Genomic DNA, 18,366 nt, shown 5'->3' with positions numbered 1-18,366 from the left:
TGTGTCTTGGTAATTGGAAAAAACTATAATCATTGTAATTTTTTGCATCATCACTAATAGGTCTACAAAATGCAATGCATTTCATTGTAGGGCTGTTTAGAAAGTAGTGTATACTGTATGTCATGGACACTTTTTGGTGCTATGTAGAACAGTAGATATAGTGCTCTACAGTAAATATGGAGTGATTTAGGACATAGCAACATACCTTCTCATGAGTCAAAACTTATACTTTTCCAAGCAGAAAAGACACAAGTGCAGCTACTGAATTAACATTAATAATGGACTGCAGCCACATTTAACGCCCCTGGCCTGTCGCGGCTGGTGTGATCCCTCTCTAGTTGATACCTCTAAAACCTTTCAAAAGTAGCTCTGATGATGTGTCACACGTGTAAAACATCATCATAAATGCATTAAATTTGCTATAGTAAGCTATTACATTATCTTTCTGTCAGTTCTGTCTAGGGTGACCAGATCCCAACAAACCAAATGTGGGACAAAGAGTATGTTTGTGTGGGACAATGTGGGACAATGTGGGACACGTTACCAAGGCTATAGTCTACAATTTTGATATAATGTCTATCTAACTTAAATAATAAACATTTCTATTCTGCCCCTTATCTTGTAACATCTCTATGCTTTGCCAGAATGCATCCATCGATCGGCACATCACTTTTTGAGCCGCACGTTTCTTGCGAGACTCACATGAACTGTGTCGCTTCATGTCGTATTACCCCCTGTGTGTGTGTGAAATCGAAAAATAACTGGCAAATTTCACAAAAAAACTCGGAGAATCGCCTTCCGCCGGCTTATAAATACTTCTAAGTAGTTTCACGGTCATTGTCGTAGCTGCTCTTCATTTTCTTTTTGGTAGTTTCCATCATATTCCACCTAAATCTGCATAGCTCGTGACTTTTGCGGTGACTCGCAATTTTCTACGTTGGGCGTAGCGTAGCAAAGACGGTGACAGTTCAACCTGCACTTGACCCACGTGTACGCAGTTTGACAGCTAACACAGACCTGTGATGACAGCCTTTCCTGCTTTCCTCACAGCTATTGGATAAAAGCCAGATCTTAAAAAAGCGTCTGTCCTGCAGCGGTTTGATAAAAATGTGGGACATCGTCTCAATAGGTGGGACGTGGGACAAGGGATACAAATGCTGTGTAGTCCCTCGTAAAGTGGGACCCTAGTTCTGTCGTTCATTTACCAGTTTAGGAGCCCCAATATTGTGCATGCCAACTCCCTGGCAAAGCTAAGCAAGACACCTCAATGGAGCTGATCTATTGTGAATGTTATTAGTTCCACCGGTGCTTTTCTTGCAGAGCAAAAAGGTCCATTCCTTTTTTTTTTTAAAGATTATCTTTTGGCCATTTTTGCCTTTATTAGATAGAGACAGTGATAGTTGTGAATGGGGGAGAGAGAGAGAGAGAGAGAGAGAGGCTATGACATGCAGCAAAGGGCCTTGGTACATGGGACGCTCGCTCTACTTTTAAATTTGTTTTCTAAGCTGCACACTACTGTCTTTTTTTTTTTTTTACTGCTTTGAGTAGCTCCAACAGGCCTCACTCAAAAATCCAGGGATTTTAGTGTGCAGGCTGGCATGTCTGAAAGTACACAAACAACCGTTACAATCTATATATAGTATGATTGGGACGTACAGTATCTGTCCATGTAATGATCTTCAGGTAGTTCTATTTCCTCACAAAGGAGATGAAAATGTGTGTATATATTAAAGTATGTAATGACATCATATGTTGGATGTGGTCTGGGTCTTACTTGGACGGGTGCAGTTATGTGCTCGGGCGTCCCCTATGAAGCCCGGAGCACAGAGCTGGCACTGGAGGCCGGCGGTGTTGTTGATGCAGCGGAAGCAGTGGCCGGTGTCGGGGTGACAGAGCTGGGCGGGGTCCTGAGGGTCTGCATTGCCACTGCAGTCACACGGAACACAAGCCCCAGATGCTTTGTGGAAGCCGGCGCTACACTTGTCACACTGCGGGCCGCTGTACCGGGGAAGGCACTGGTCACATACGGGGGAGCCACTGGGATCTGCACAGGAATAGACAAAGACGCACATCAGTACCTGAACACTACTAATGACAAGTGAGGCCTTGAAAAGACTTTCCAGAACATAACCTGCAGCTTTGTCTTCGACCTGAAGTATTAATGTTGTAGTGAACAGATTTGCACTGGATTCCACCTAATGTAAAGACACTAATCAATACAATTCCCTGATAGTTCCTGTCTTTTCTAGATTATTCACCAGCATTTATGACTATCCCCATCCAAAATAAATTCACCCTTAACCTCAGTTAATATATCACAAATACAGTCGGTGGAATCATTTATTTTATTTCCTATTAAAAGGTAGTTTAAATGTTCAATTCTAGCATTTTGTTTGGAACATGCCATGCTCTTCTCTTTAAAAAGGCAATCCCAAATGAAACAGCCAACACTGCACCACTAGGTGGCTCAAGACGACAGTATATTGATCTGGTAGAGAGAGCCATGTTCTTTGAGTCTCCACACTAGTCTTCCCTGTGTTTGCCCTGTGGATCTCTGCTGTTATAATAATACTCAGTAGGAGAGGCTGGACTGACACGGTTAAGATTTTTCTGATGTTGGCTAATAAATACTACATTTTTTTTTACTGGCATGATGTGGGTCCACATCTCCTGGGTCACTGCAAATCAATACAAAGTTATTCTGATCACCTTTATCCTATAATGAAACATTCCTATCTTGATGGGACAATACCCCCCTCCACATGGCATGAGGGCTCACTGGTTTGGTTAGTATGACTGTTGTGAATCACATGCTGTGGCCTTCACAGTCACCAGATCTAAACCCACCTGATCACCTAATGAGAGATTTTGGAGCGCTCCCCCCATCACCACCATCACCAAAACACTAAATAAGGGAATATGTTTTGGAAGAATGTTGTTCATCCCTCCAGTAGAAGTTCACACGAAGACCTTATTTTATATTGGTTTCCTTTATAGTATGACATCAATCTGTACATAGTATACTTGTGTTTTTAAAGGCTCAGATGAAGTTTGAATTGATCCCAGTTCCCTGTGAGGACCATCACTCTTCATCAGCAACACATGTATGTCGTTTCTAAGGGTCAGCTTTCTCCTGCATCATCCGGTCCCTTGTAATATGATGCCACAACACCTCCTTATATGTCAAACAGGAACTACGGTAAAACAGGACGCTACCCTCAGCAGCAACGTGTCCCCAAGGGAAAACGTATCAATCTGTAGGTAACAAGTCTCTACAAACCGAGGTATGCAGAAATGTTTGGCTAATCAACCGTCCGTTTAAAGCGGTATTTACTACACAGGCAACCTGCAGATCATGTTGTAAACTGCATTCTATCATCATTTTTATTTGACAAGCACTGATTTAGTATGTAGCAACTCCTGAGGCAAACTTAAATCAATGAATGATAAGTTTATTTACGATGTGAAAATTAAGTCATCCATCCAGGGTAGACCAGATGCCTTTCTCCCCTGTCATGTCCTCCGGCTCCTCCTGGGGAGATCTCAAGCATCTCACCTGTGTTTTAGGTCCCCTCCCATTGGGACGTAGCCAAAATACCTTCACATTCGGGATGCCCAAACCACCTCAACTAGCTCTTTTAATACAAAGAAGCAGGGAATGGATTGTTGTTGAGGGTTAAAGCACCTGGTAGGTCAAGCGACTAGACTTTTAATGGCCCTTATGATGAGGTCAAAAAAAGACATAGCCACCTATGGAGCCATGCCTGGGAGAGATGGTTTGTTTCACAGAACCATCTGAGAAGCCGTCATTGGAAACTGTTTGGAAAAGGGCTGGCACTATCAAAAAAAATACTTGGAAGGTGATTGGACGAACCATCTGTCAATCAAACTCTTGCCGAAGCCAGTCGGGAGAAGAGCGGAAACATCTTTTCCATCGAGAAAAGCTTTCAGTGGCGTTCTTCTCTTTGCTTTTCTTTCAAAGAAGAAATACTCCCCCAGTTCTGATAGAACTGATGCCATTGAAGCATGTATGTTAACCTCTTCAGGAGCCGCCATCATTGTTTAGATTGGTCCATGCACTGGCTTGCCAGACACAAACGCATCACTTGAAGCATGACGAAAGGGATTTTCGTGTGATCTCGTGACATCGCGAGAATCCAGCTCGCCGTGCAATGTAACTCACCAACCACAAGGAAAGGAAAAAGGATGCAGTGCATTGCCAGTAGGGCAGTGGGCAGAGGGACGTACAATAACAGACTGAACCATGGATACATAACTCTGATATGCATATACTGGTATGACCATAACAAAACAAATTCCTGTCAACTACCCGCCTCTCTTCATTTTGACAGACACCAGCCCTAACCAGAGCTCTGAGTGTTGAATGATTTAGACACAGATAACTGCCTTCCGATGGCCTAGATGTTGGTCTCTATCTAGTGTGGTCATGTGACTGGGTTGTATTCCAGCACTGTGCAGGCTGCTCCTGATAAGCTTCATTTAACCTCTGCTGAGGGTTCAAAGGCAGCCGGCCTGCTGGGTTATATAACCAGGAAGAAACATGAGCTGCTCTGCACTGTACAGGCCGGAGGACCTGACCTGCTCGTCCTCCACTTCGCTGGCCACGTAGTCACTGTCTCACACACACACACACACAAAAGAGTGATGGACAAATTAAAAAAAAAAAAAATCATACAAATATTTGATGAACCTCAGGCTAACCTGAATGAGCCCAGCCATCCTGTACTACTGAGCAAAGATACAATCATACATGGATGATTTAATATGTGTGACCCACATTCTGAACTGGTGCAATGCTCCATTTCACCACTCCGTGTGTCAGAATGGAGGGTTATTCATTTACTGCAACAGGCCTCATCAGCACATTTATAGAAAGCATCTATCCTCCAGTGCGAAGCCATGATACTGCATTGTGGCATCTTCTCATTTGTCACTGTTGCCAGGGCAACCTCTGCTTGGAGGCTGCTTTCTCTTTCCAGCTCCAAGTGTTTAGTCTAAAACATCCTCCACAGCCACACACACTATAAACATAAGAGCAGCTCTCTCTGTGGACACGATCCTGAGCGCACTTCGGATCATTTCCTCCGTAGCGCAGCTCTTCCTACAGTACGTCGAAACAGAGACTGTGATGCTGCCCATCCCCCCCCCCCGCCCCCAGTCTGTTGCTGCCTGACTGGCGCTGAAATGGCCCAGCTGTGCTCATGCTGTCCCAGCTCAGCTCAGCCTGGTTTGTGTCCCTTTCCCCTCCCTCCCACGTTGCACAACCTCCACTGCGGCCTCTGGCAGGGGCAAACATAACCTGACAGCCTAAGTGCATCTATACGTGTTGCCATGCAGGTCACTGCCAATGGGGGTTCGTCACGTCAGGACATGGCAACGCCGTCGATGATTGGTCCAGAAAGGGGAAGGGCAAGGTGAGAGGAATAACTGTGTAGAGTTCAAGCACTGATGCAATGCTGAATGGAAATCTCAATTGGCGGTTTGCAGTAAAGGGTTTGAAGAGCAGTTTGACGCCGATAAGCTGTGATCTAAGCCACTGTGTCACGGTGTGATGTCTGAGCCAGATGAACTCAAACCATAAATGGCTGATGACACGCACAACATGGCATGACATGGCTCCTGGCCATGCTGTAATTAAGCGCTTGGAATTGTGGAGTTAATCTCTTTTTGATTGATCACCCTGTTAGCGCAAATAAACCAGGTAACACAATATTCATTTGTGTTTCCTTTGGTGTCCTGTCCGCTAGCATAGCAGAATGAAAAGGTTTGGTCTAGAATGGAAACAATTAGGCCGTTAATCAATTAGTCAATCAACAGAAAATTAATTGGCATCGGTTTTGACAATTGAAAAATGCCTAACATATTTTTTTCCAGCTTCTCATATGTGAGCATTTGCTGCTTTTCTCAGCTTTATAAATTGAACACCGTTGGGTTTGGTTGGACAAAACAGGCAACTTGAAGACATCACTTTGTGCTCTGGGAAACTGGGAAAAGTGATAAGCATTTTCCATTTGTTCAACGATTGTAATATTGTTGAACATATTGTAAATATTCCTTAGTTGCAGCAATAGCCATGAATACCTTAGGATTTTTGTGACATCATCATTTGTGAAGACAACACTTTGGGCTCTGGAAACATTGCTTGGGAATTCATTTTTGATATTTTATAGACGTATATAATGTCTCTATGAAATAATAAAAAAGTAGAATCAATAACAATGAAAATAAGCTGTGGTTTCCTTGGCAGCGTGGCCCATTTAATAGAGGAGTAATCATAATTTAACTGGGTTATTCTATAGTTATAGACGTTCACATAAACACACTTTGAATCAGGTTACTTGATAACTTAACGGTATAGAAATATAATTGGTGTAGATTTGAGATGTGTGGCTTAATAGAAACCATAGTGTTAACCAAAAATAACTGGTCGAGACCTACTGACGCCAGTTCAGTAAATGAGTTGTTTGCAGAGGGGCATTTCACACACAGCTGCTGGAAGCTTAAAGTGGAGGGAGCATAGTGGGCATTTTCTCACCAAATAGTCAAGAGAATGATGTCTTTTCCTAATCACTTTTCCTTGACTTTGATGGAAAAGGTCAAGAATTCATAAGGATTTAGGGAACAGACAAGCGCGGTGCTAAATTATCCGACTGCACTGCAGGACATAGGAAGGAAGTTTTGTTTTTTTGTTTTTTTCCTGAGCAACTTTATAGCACATATAAAGGCTACATATGAGTAGGCTACAGTGACAAACTTAAATTAAAGTGAGGATTCTTGTCCAAAACAGAACCACACCTCCAAAGAAGGATGTTTTCACTTTACCCACAATGTACAATTAAAAGGACCAGTGTGTAACATTTATCTGTGTTCACACTACGAGCGACACCGCAAGATTCTACGAGTCATTTTCAATGGAAGCCAGTGACATGAAGCTACAATCTGACTGCGCTAAAAATAAATTTGAGCTGGTCTCAACTTTTTTCAGCGCTCCAATGTCGCTGTGAAGCGTCAATCAATCATATGTTTTTGTTTCACCCTGTTTCATTCCATCTACAAAAAATGGCGTTAGCCTGTTTCGGTGCTATTAAACGACATAACTACGTCAACGAGCGCTTGAGCAACGGTGACTCGGCGACAAAGTGGCCGTTTTGACGCTAGTAGTGTGAACACAGCATTAGGGGGATCTATTGACAGAAATGGAATATAATATTAATAAGTGTGTGTTCTGTAGTGTATAATCACCTGATAATAAGAATCATTGTTGTTTTCGTTACCTTAGAATGAGCCGTTTATATCTACATAGGGAGCGGGTCTTCTCCAAGGAGTCCGCCATGTTGCACCGCCCTGTTTCTAGCCCAGAACGGACAAATATTTTCCTGCGCGGGCCGGAGTCGATAACGTACTCACTCCCGTTGCCGCCGCTGCTCTGTCGCTCTTGCTTCACCACTCACTTCCCACGTACCCACACACTCTACGCACTGACTCTGCTCCAAATGACCTACACTTCTCTTACAATAACTGGCTCTAGAGAGGGACATTTGTGTTTTCGCGTCGGCCACCGTAGTTCTCCTACACGCTTGGCACACGGGAGAGGCTTCAATTGGTTGCAATCTGCAATCCTAGCGCTAGTTACCGCCAGATCCTACACACTGCTCCTTTAAACAGCAACGGCGGATGTTATCGACGGCCGAATGGTGCGTCGCTTTAAACTTTGCTGCAGCAAGGAACTGTGGGACGGCATTTTCTGGCCCAGTGTATCCTGTGCTAAAGGAGATAAGAAAGGAAGCATTGAAGCACCTTTACTTTACATTTAGAGAATTCAAACAGCTCTTGTCATGGCTGCTAGTGAGATACTTCCGGGTTGTTTCACTCAGTTAGGAAACTCATTAAGCAAAACAAGATTATTCGACCGCAGCCCAAGACTGAGAGATTAGATCTGAAGAACACTGCCTGCTCTGGTGGATTCTAGCGTCTGTTGTGACATGCCGGTGGCAGGCAGTAACATGAAATCATGAATCCATCCTACCTCACACAGCACGGGATGATGGCGGACTAATTTGGGAAATGTTTTTCTTGACTCACATTAAGCTCCTTTGGTAGCTTAAGCATTAAAGTCGACCAGGTGCAATCCCTTCATGGTTAGTTAAGCTATTTCAAAGTGAAATCTGAGGCAGAACCGAGGTGGTTTGAGGAATATGACTGTGTGACAGTAGTTCAACCTAGTTCTCAACCCAAGAGAGAGCTTTTTGGGTGTGTTGTGTAAGTAGGGCAGCAGCAGCCTGGAGGTGAAAGAGGTGAGGTCATAGAGGAAGGTCAGACTGTCTGGGAATAGAGATCGAAAGCACTCTAGTTTACGGTTCTGGAATTTAGGAAGATTATTTCTCACCACAACCAAAACATTATTTGGTCACTTAATGGAAACACTTTAAGCAAATATACAATGATTTGTGTAGGGGAAGCTGTATGTAGCCTGAAAGACAAAATCCAGTGTACTCACATGTTGCTACTCTAAAGTGTGCTGTGACTGTGACACAGTAGCAGTCAATGCCAACCTAGATGGATGCATCTGCAGTCAGTTTGGTCTGGCGTGCAGAATCAGTCACCACACGATCAATGTGAGGCAGATATGTGATGCATCTCTCTCCACGACTAAAATGAAGAGAGACTGGAACTAATGGCTGGATTTCGAAGAGCTTATTTTTTCCTGCAGCGCCACGCCGCTCGAAATGTGTTGATTCATGAACTATTCATGAAAATGGTACTTATTAAAAGTTAGAAAGGCCATTCAGTTCACTAATGGAACTGACTTTAAATTTCAGTTTTGTGGGACTGACTTGGTAATGACTTAAATTCTGGCACGTCACTCTGAACAAATGAGTTTAACCCATGGATGTATAAAGAGAACCACATACAGCGTTGTAGACGGGCTCCCGTTCATACCTATGAGAGTTGCTTAGTGGCGCATAAAGCCAAAATGGCTCGACTGCAGAGGGATGAAGTACCCGGATCATCCGGGGGTCTTCCTGACCATTAGGCCCATAGAGCAGACGCAGTAGCGTTTCCTTTAACTCCTCCTCCCAAACCTCGCTCCAGCCTCGGTCTGGGTCTGGCGGTTGGCAGTACTTAGTATTATTAAGGTCATTGTTTGTTTGCCGTGCATTTTAAGTGGTGCTATGTGATTTGAGGATTATATTTAATTGTGATATGTATTTATTTTTATCAATATTGCCTATGAATACGAATATCAATAGAGGTTTAATGTCAAATACTGCCACACACACATAAAAGGTGCTGCTTTTGTTTATGTATTTTTTTTTAGCTACCCATTAATTGTTTCTTGCTTGCTTGTCTACATGTCGTGTTCATCTTGTTCCTCACTATGTGTGTCAGACTGACCTCTTAGATTACCGTTGTCATGTCTACAGACACACAAGGTGCAATGTGTTGGCTTCTCTCCTTTTCATGTCGTCTCTCTTTGACTGCACTTCCCTTATTACTTTGGATAGCTGGCCAAAAGTAGACGACATGACGTCACGTTGAGATATTCACGGCGCTGCTGCAGTGATGTTTGACAATGGAAAATGTTTTCTAAGACATCGTCGTCGTAGGTGTCAGAATCACCAGGATGAAAGAGCGGAGATTTCTTCTTTCAACAATTAACCCTCCTGCTACCTTCAAATTTACTAACATCTTTTATCCTTGGGGTCAATTTCACCCCAGCAATTTAAACCTCCAGAAAATGATTATAATTGAAATTGTTACCCAAGTTTATGTGTCAGGTACTTTATGTTTGTATGTTGACTACCTAAATAGCCCTTTAAATAAAATCAATATCTTCACGGGAACCATATTTTGACGCCCCCAAAGCGTGGGGAAATATCAAAGTTCTCGCGAGAATGATGTTTCCCCTCTCCCATGTCGTGTGAACTATCAGTGGTTTCTCGCATTACTACAGTTATGGTTATGTTAGGTTAGGGCCCTAAAGCTTTTTGAAGATTATAAATGCATGTTATAGTGACCTCAATATCATCCAAAACAAATGTGTGTAAAATGTATATATTTCTTATATGTTTTATACAGCTAAAACAGCCTGGGGTCAAATTGACCCCAAAGAACACCGATGCGTACAGCATGTGTACAGGACATTGAAAACATATCATCATTTTAATTTTATGTTTACCCAGTTGTCCCCATTAAATTAGGAAAAGTCATTAAATATGAAGCAAAAAAAATTATGTCAATCATTTATTTAGAGACGTTAAACATTGAATGGGGTCAAATTGACCCCAAAGATAATAGGAGGGTTAAATAAAGTAGATGACAGTACATACACCGTTAAGACAGCACTCCCAACATCGACTTAATGATGTGAGTGAGGCCGTACTCGCTGCAACACGCCACAAGGAGAAGAAGCTGAACTAATTGCCTGACTGATGTGTGGTTGTGAGCGGCAAGCACTGACCGGTGTGGCAGGTGCCGTTGGAGGTGGTGTTGGAGCAGGGACACAGTGCACAGGCTTCGGTCCGGGCGGTTCCAGGTCTGCGGTAGGAACCGGGCTTACACTCCTCACAGTTGGTTCCGTTGGTGTTGCCCTCACAGTTCACACACACTCCTGGAGGACAAGAACAAAGGTCACATGATTAGAGGGTTGTTTCCTGGATCTGTACACTTCCAATCAACACAAAAAGTGAGATAAGCCGGTTATATAACTTAATCTCAGGGTGGTCACTGCAAAGTCATTCCAGCAGTTTGGGTTCTGATATATTATATTCAGATTCTACCATCTGAATCTGACCATTTCATACCGGAAACATAACAAAGTTGCGTTGCATTCATAACACAGAACCAGATCCTCTACAGTATATGGCGTGACATTCATCATCATGACCTCATTTGTATATAACCCTACACGTTGCTGTTTCATCAATTACATGACACAGGAGAATCGTCTCAAGATGGAAACTTACTGATAGAGTAGAACAAAGACACATGTGACCAACCAAACCACATTCTATCCATTTCAGAGGGTAATCATACTCAGGAGGCTAACACCTAATCAAAAGGTTTGTACACATCATTTCCTGCTTCCTCCTCATTTTGTTTCCGAAGGATTTCTTACCCTCTGAAAAAGTTGCTTATTATTATAACCTTTATTTAATCGAGGAATCACTTGATTGTTGAGTCGCGACTTTTGCCGAGAGCAGCCAGAGTACAGCAGAAAAAATAAGTAAAGAGGGAAGACATACAAAAAGCATAGCCAGTCACACACAAAGTCAGAGAGAGAAAACAAAAGGGAATGCTATTTTACATTTACGCGTATATACATTTATATCAAAATATGATAAACTGGTTATTGTGCTTTTTATAATAATGGTAGCGTAAATAAATTACTAATGCAGTTTAAATTGAAATTATTTAAAATTAACTTCCACTGTCCTTTATCTTTGCTTGATGTTTAGTTTTAGAATATTAAAATGGATATATTAACTGTAAAATAAAGCTTTAGATCAAATGATTGATTCAAAGATGCAGAGGGGATGGAAGCCCTTTATTAGGCCCAAGTCTTGCCTGCAAATATTCCTGTCTGCTACAGGCTCAATGAATAAGACAGGACAGCTTGTATGCTACCTGCAAGGTGAAACCCAGGGCAACAACATTTTTTTGCTGCAAATCACTCACTGCAAACACTGTTTTTGAAACTCAATGGTTGGTGCGTTCAAGGACACACAGATATCTGAGACTTCAGGGTCAGATTTAGTTCTGGCTTCATATATCATGTAAAGTTAGCATAGTCACAGCCATGTGATGTTGTTTAGTGTAATATTTTTAAACTTAAAGGGACTATTTGTAACTTTCAGAAATGCTTGTTAACAGCGACACCTGTGGCCGTGAAATCAACGAAAGTCAGCGTCGAGCTTGCTCGCTCTAAATATACCTGAACGAGCATCGCTCAAAACAGTGAGGCGACACACGTCAGCTAAAACCACAATATCACTCTATATTTCAGCTGCTTGGCAGTAATGTTAGCTGACCAGACGAAGGTCTCTCCATGAACGTGTTTAGATCTGATCCTAGTGTTGGCTTTTCCTGCCTCAGCGCAGGCTCAGGCAGCGGGGCTCTGCAGCGTGTCTCCCTGCTCTCTCCGCCCGCAGCCGTAGAGAGCAGGGAGACACCGGCACCCGGTCGGTAACGAGACGGTAAGGTTTCTCTCTGCGGAGCTCCGTCACTTCACAAGACACGGGAAACCTCTGTTGGTCTGGAGGAGCTGCAGCAGTTATTTCTGCACAAACGTCCACAGTACATTCACTAGATATTCTCAGAGCTAAACTAACTCTTCTGCAGTGAGGAGTGAGCGCGCGTTCACGTCTAGAGGTGGAGCGAGCTGAGCGAGATCACGCGCGCTGTCTGAGTGAAGGCAGGCAGGCAGAGGAGGAGAGGCAGCGGCCACACGCGAACGCGCATATGCGAGCGCGCGTGTGTCCCGACCCAGTACATTTATACGCTTAAAAAGTTACAAACAGTCCCTTTAAAGGAATACTTTACCCATAAAATTACCATTTGTATATCAATTACTCACCCTGTTACCTTTTTGAAGAAAAACTACCTGTTTTTCTCGCATGCCTCCACAGTGAACGGAGAATCCGAAAACAGAGAAAAGTCTTGATGAACTGAAGTAAATGGGGGGCTGCTTCGCAAAACTACATCAAGACATCCGTTCTTCGCTCAAACCTTACTATTTAAAACACTTCTAGTGGTTTAAACAGTAAGGTTTTAGCGAAGATGCATGCGTTTGGGAAGTAGTGAGCATACGACTGGATAAATGAGACTTGGATTATACTGCACCAGCTGTGTGATGGTTTGTAAACAGATGTTTTGATATAGTTTTGCTGTTGTTAAACGCGACCCCACCCATTTACTTCGGTTTATCAAGATTTTTCTCTGTTTTTGGATTCTCCGTTCACCGTGGGGGCATGTGAGAAAAAAAAAGTTCAAAGTAACACGTGGTGAGTAACTGATGTGTAAAATGATCATTTTAAGGTTGAAGTATTCTTTTAAATCAGGATTGTTTGCTGTCCTGGCTCCTCAATGGTGGAAGGAGCTCCCCATTGACGTCAGGACAGCAGAAACTCGGCACATCTTCCTTTGCGGACTGAAAACTCAGACCGAACCTTGACCCATAAAATAAAAACTCTTTCTCTATCTCCTAGTGTCTCTAAATGTAGCATTTGGGTCGTGCAGACAAGGTTGAATGCACTTATTCTAAGTCCTTTTGGATAAAATGAATATAATGTGAGACATTAGACCGATTTTATGTATGTTGTTTTTTTACATAACTTACATAAAAAAACATTAGCTTCCCACAATAAAGTCATTATTGTAAATATTGTAAATATTTGTGCCGTTTGTGGTTGAGCCTCTGTCTGTGGTTGAGTAGATGTGTCTCCATAATCATAGACATAGAAATTATGTAGACATGACTAAACCTGTCCACAGGCTGCCTAACTTGCTATATCATTGCATAACAGTGGTTTCAACCATGAGCCCTGAGTCACTGCAGCAAACCCTACAGTACATATTACATGTTAAATTATTGGTTGAAGAGGGGTTTGGCCCGGAGATAAGTGCTCGTCTACACCAAATTGTGGACCAGTGATGGTAAATAACAGCTTTCACGTAACTTTTGTTGATAAATGATGGGTTTCCTGAGTGAAATTAAATTAAAGTTTATATTTATTATGATAAAATCAAAGCCACGTGGATTTACTGCATTCCCAACACCCCAATTTTATAAAGCAGGTTTTAAACATGTGAAATTAAGGTTCAGAGGTGACTATCAAATCTTCAAACTTGTGTTCTTGATTTTTCTCTGCTTTCTTTTATTCAGCCTTTAGATATTAATGATTTCAGTTGGACACAACGGGTCAGCGTGGGGACAATCTGCCGCTGTCCTGTTGGAAATGACGAGTCCCTGTCATGTTTATTTGAGGTCCACAGTGTTTGGGATACTGTATAATTTGCATTTGCACAATGTGTTCTTGTGGAAGCGGGGGGGGGTGGCCAGGGTCAGTCTTTAAAGAGCGCTGTCAAACCTGAGCTACGGTAATCCACAACACTGTGAACACTGAGCCCGGGCACGGCTGCAGCGCTCCATCTGCCCCTGCATTATAAAGGCAAGACATGTGGCTTCTAAAAAACCCCGTCCCCCCTCCACTCTACCCCCCCGCCCGCCTGTCACTAGCTGGAGGTTTAGTCTCAAAGCCCGACTGCTGGGAATGAGCAGCAATCCTCCTTTACATGTGATCAAGGATCGAGATGAGGATAAATCCACCTTAAATCACACAACAGAACAGACTGAAAACTGGGTTTGTGATATTCTACAGTTCTAACATTTTACAGTTCTAACATTTTACAGTTAGATTCCCTCTGATTCAGCATCTTTCTCGGTCTCCTCAAGGTCCTTCCTACCAACTGAATATTACACTTCTGTTGTGGTTCCACAGTAAATATTTACCTTGCACAAACTGGAGGGTTTGTGTACTGCCAAAGTCTCTAATTAAATCCCTCAGCGTATAATACCGAGGTGTTAACTTGCACAAAGCTCAAGAGTTACATTTATGGGGAACTTAATGAGCATTTCATTCATCGCAGGCACCAACAGATCAGTGCTGCCATTGTTTTAGAGGGGGGAATAGAGGCTATTGAGAAATCACAAAGATTTCTGGCGTCTTAATGATACCGATTTAGTTCAGAGATTCTAAAGAGTCTAATTAAAACAGCAGATACTGCCATTACATTCATTTGATGCGTTAACATGAAAGCAGCGTAGAAAAGTTGCTCGTCAGATGGAGCTAATTTCAACTACTTAATGTACTATTAGTATGGCTGTTGCGATTAAAATATCTAATCAAATTTATCACATGATTGTCCATAGTTAATCGTGATTAGTTTCAAATTAATAGCACATTTTTTATCTGTTCAAAAAGTAAAAAAAGGGAGATTTGTCAAGTATTTAATACTCTTATCAACATGGGAGTGGGCAAATATGCTTACTTTATGCAAATGTATGTTTATATTAATTATTAGAAATCTATTGCCAACACAAAACAATGACAAATATTGTCCAGAAACCCTCACAGGTACTGCATTTAGCATTAAAAATATGCTCAAATCATAACATGGCAAACTGCAGCCCAACAGGCAACAACAGCTGTCAGTGTGTCAGTGTGCTGACTTGACTATGACTTGCCCCAAACTGCATGTGATTATCATAAAGTGGGCATGTCTGTGAAGGGGAGACCCGTGGGTACCCATAGAACCCATTTTCATTCACATATCTTGAGGTCAGAGGTCAAGGGACCCCTTTGAAAATGGCCATGACAGTTTTTCCTCGCAAAAATTTAGCACAAGTTTGGAGCGTTATTTAGCCTCCTTTGCAACAACCTAGTATGACATGGTACCGATGGATTCATTAGGTTTTTTATCTAGTTTCATATGATACCAGTATCTTCACTCTAGCTTTAAAACTGAACCCGCTACAACCTAAAAACAGCAAGTTGTGTTAATGCGTTAAAGGAATTAGTGGCATTTAAATTAATTTGCATTAACTCGTTATTATCCCGTTAACTTTGACAGCCCTAACTATTAGGAATTTTAACCTATAACAATGTATATAAGTTTATAAACTGATTATATGTTTTGTATGAAAAATCTTAATCTGCAAAGTAACTTGTAACTACGGTTGTCGGATAAAGTAAAAAAGAACAACAACATTGCCCTGTGAAATGTAGTGGAATAGAAGTATAAAATAGCATAGAATGCTCAAGAACAATAACATATAAATTGTACTTTAGTATAGCACTTCAGTAAATTCACTTAGGTACTTTCCACCACTTATTTTAGAGGAAGTCTCCCTGGATTTGAACCCATTGGATCTCCTGTTTCCTAGACAGGCTCTTTAACCAACTAAGGCCCCGTGGACAGCTCTAAGTACAGGTACGAATGCACCCAAGAGCCACAGTGTCTCATTTAAACTGATATTGACAACCCTAAATACAAAAAAAAGGTGTTTGAACATCAAAAAATTAAAGCTTAGTTTGGTAAAATGAGGGCACAAATTGAAGGTAATGTATCACTGCATCAAAGGTGACCCACACTGACCTTCCCAAATGTATTTTCTATGAAGAGGAAAACATTAGCAAAATGATACTGTGCATCAGTCTATAACGGCAACATTTTCGGTGTCCTCAGCAGACTCACCGGACTGTGGATGGCAGTAGTTGGTGTGGTTGTTACACTGGCAGGGCCGGCAGCCAGTGCTGCTGAAGTGGAAGAAACCCGGGTGGCATTCATCACACTTTGGTCCGTACACTCCCGTCTTGCACACACATATCCCTGAGCTGGAAGGAGCAGAGCAGAAGACTAAATCAATACAGTTCAAGAGAACATTTCATTTAATGCAACAGAGAGAGAGAGAACACCGAGCCAGAGACGAGACGGGAGCTGTGTGTGTGTTTGTCCAGACTGTTGTGGTGATTCCACACTTGACTTCCTGCAGGTTCTCCCATCTGCTTTCCCCAACTCTGTTCCAGGTAAGCATGTGGGAAGCACCCTGCGTCACTCACAGTTCATGTTAGTTTCTCCACTAACGTGTGGAACACTGGTGTCCAGCAGCACACCGTATAAAACCTGTTTCCCCTCTTGTGTTTCTTTAATATGTCATTATGTCTGTAAAGAATCGGTCCATCAAAATCACAAAAACACATGAGATCACCTACCACTAGTGTTAAATCTAACTATACAGATAGTTTGGGTTTTATTTAGTTTTAGTTTAGAGATATTCATCGATGAGACTTCTGTTGCCAAAAATGCTTTCCAAAAACACTGTTGCAAAGTTGCGTATATTGGATAATCCACAAATCCCACTGTGCACTGCTTTCATTGGAAGTACTTTTTACAGAAAAAAATACAGCTCATTAACCACAGCATGCATCTTGAACAAATTGGATAGCCGCCTGGAGAGCTACGTGGAAATGCAACCGAGGAGGACTGGAGCCAGACTACAACTACTGGTGAGAAGGTGTAAATGCATCAGTCTCTCCAAGATGCATTCGTAATATTTACTTCTCCCCATTGTAACTATGTAAGTAAGCAATCAGTAGAACTGCTCTTACATAGTGATGGCAGCTGAATGACACCGAAAATACTCAACCAATATCAACCATCTGTCTCCCTGTCACATTAACCCCTTAACACTATTAATAGTATTAGTAATACTACTAATACTAATGCCTAATAGCTAACAGAACTACACACACAGCAGGACTGATCGTTTCTGCTCAGAGGAAACGTTAGACAGTCAACATGAAGTGTTACACAGTGAACTGCAGTTTAGCTGCATGGAGCCGGTGCAGACAGCTGCATAGGTTAAAACGAGAGTGTATCTGCTGTGTGAGATGTACGAAAAACGTGTCTGGTACAATTGCAGTCTAGATGTGGGAGGAAATTGTGGTTTGTATTCATTCAATCTATCATTACAGCAGTGGTCGTTGCAGACACACCTGGCAGAGATCTGCAATCTACTGAATGTTATATGTTTAAAAAAATATGATCTGTCTAATTATGTTCCAAGATGTTTTTTACACTCACTAATATTGATATCTGTATCAGTATTTCTATTGATGTGTTTACTGTTTTACATAACAGTGTGTTTGTTTCTCAGCTGAGAAAATCTCAGTGGATAATGCCTCAAAGAATGCTCCAGCAAAGTTAAATCCAATTACACTTGAGCTCTTCGGCAACAATACACACATACAAAATTACTCATTTCATTTGCGTCATGTGTGTTGTTCCCAAGTTGGATCTACACTGGCTCTTAACCTCTTAAAACCCCACCTGCCTGCTGGTAGGTAAATGATGGGTAGGTAAGTAGGTAGGTAAATGATAGGTAGATAATATGTAAATGATGATCAACAATGTTTTGAATGATGGTATTAGGGTTATTTATTTTAAAGGTCCCATATTAGACTCATTTTCAGGTTCATACTTGTATTTTGTGTTTCTACTAGAACATGTTTACATGCTGTAATGTTCCAAAAACACTTTATTTTCCTCATACTGTCAGCCTGAACATGCCCGTATTTACCCTCTGTTTTAAACGCTTTTAGCACATTTCGACGGAATTGCGATGTAATTGCAAGAGAATTGCGTTGCTAGGCAACAGCTTTGGTCCATGTGTACTTCCTGTCAGCTGATGTCATTCACATAAAATGAAACCAGGAATAAACTGGGACACGTTTAGATTGTTTACGTTTAAAACTGTGTAATGGTCTAAATATTGTATATTTG

At 41.9% G+C, this 18,366-nt stretch overlaps 1 protein-coding gene across 1 annotated transcript in view; it reads right to left on the bottom strand.

Moving 5' to 3' along the window:
* The window catches only part of LOC141768946 (multiple epidermal growth factor-like domains protein 9), a 44,175-nt gene that overhangs the window by 4,560 nt on the left and 21,249 nt on the right, over positions 1 to 18,366 (bottom strand). The window contains exons 3-5 of the mRNA XM_074637488.1: positions 16,279 to 16,418; positions 10,484 to 10,633; positions 1,775 to 2,044 (exon numbers count right to left, since the gene is read on the bottom strand). Of these exons, the coding sequence (XP_074493589.1) occupies positions 1,775 to 2,044; positions 10,484 to 10,633; positions 16,279 to 16,418 (560 nt within the window). The remainder of the gene's footprint in view (positions 1 to 1,774; positions 2,045 to 10,483; positions 10,634 to 16,278; positions 16,419 to 18,366) is intronic.

The sequence above is a fragment of the Sebastes fasciatus genome, chromosome 6, assembly GCF_043250625.1.
Source record: "Sebastes fasciatus isolate fSebFas1 chromosome 6, fSebFas1.pri, whole genome shotgun sequence".
Taxonomy (NCBI): domain Eukaryota; kingdom Metazoa; phylum Chordata; class Actinopteri; order Perciformes; family Sebastidae; genus Sebastes; species Sebastes fasciatus.
The sequence above is the reverse complement of the archived record's forward strand: the minus strand, read 5'-3'. Positions and strand labels throughout refer to the sequence as shown.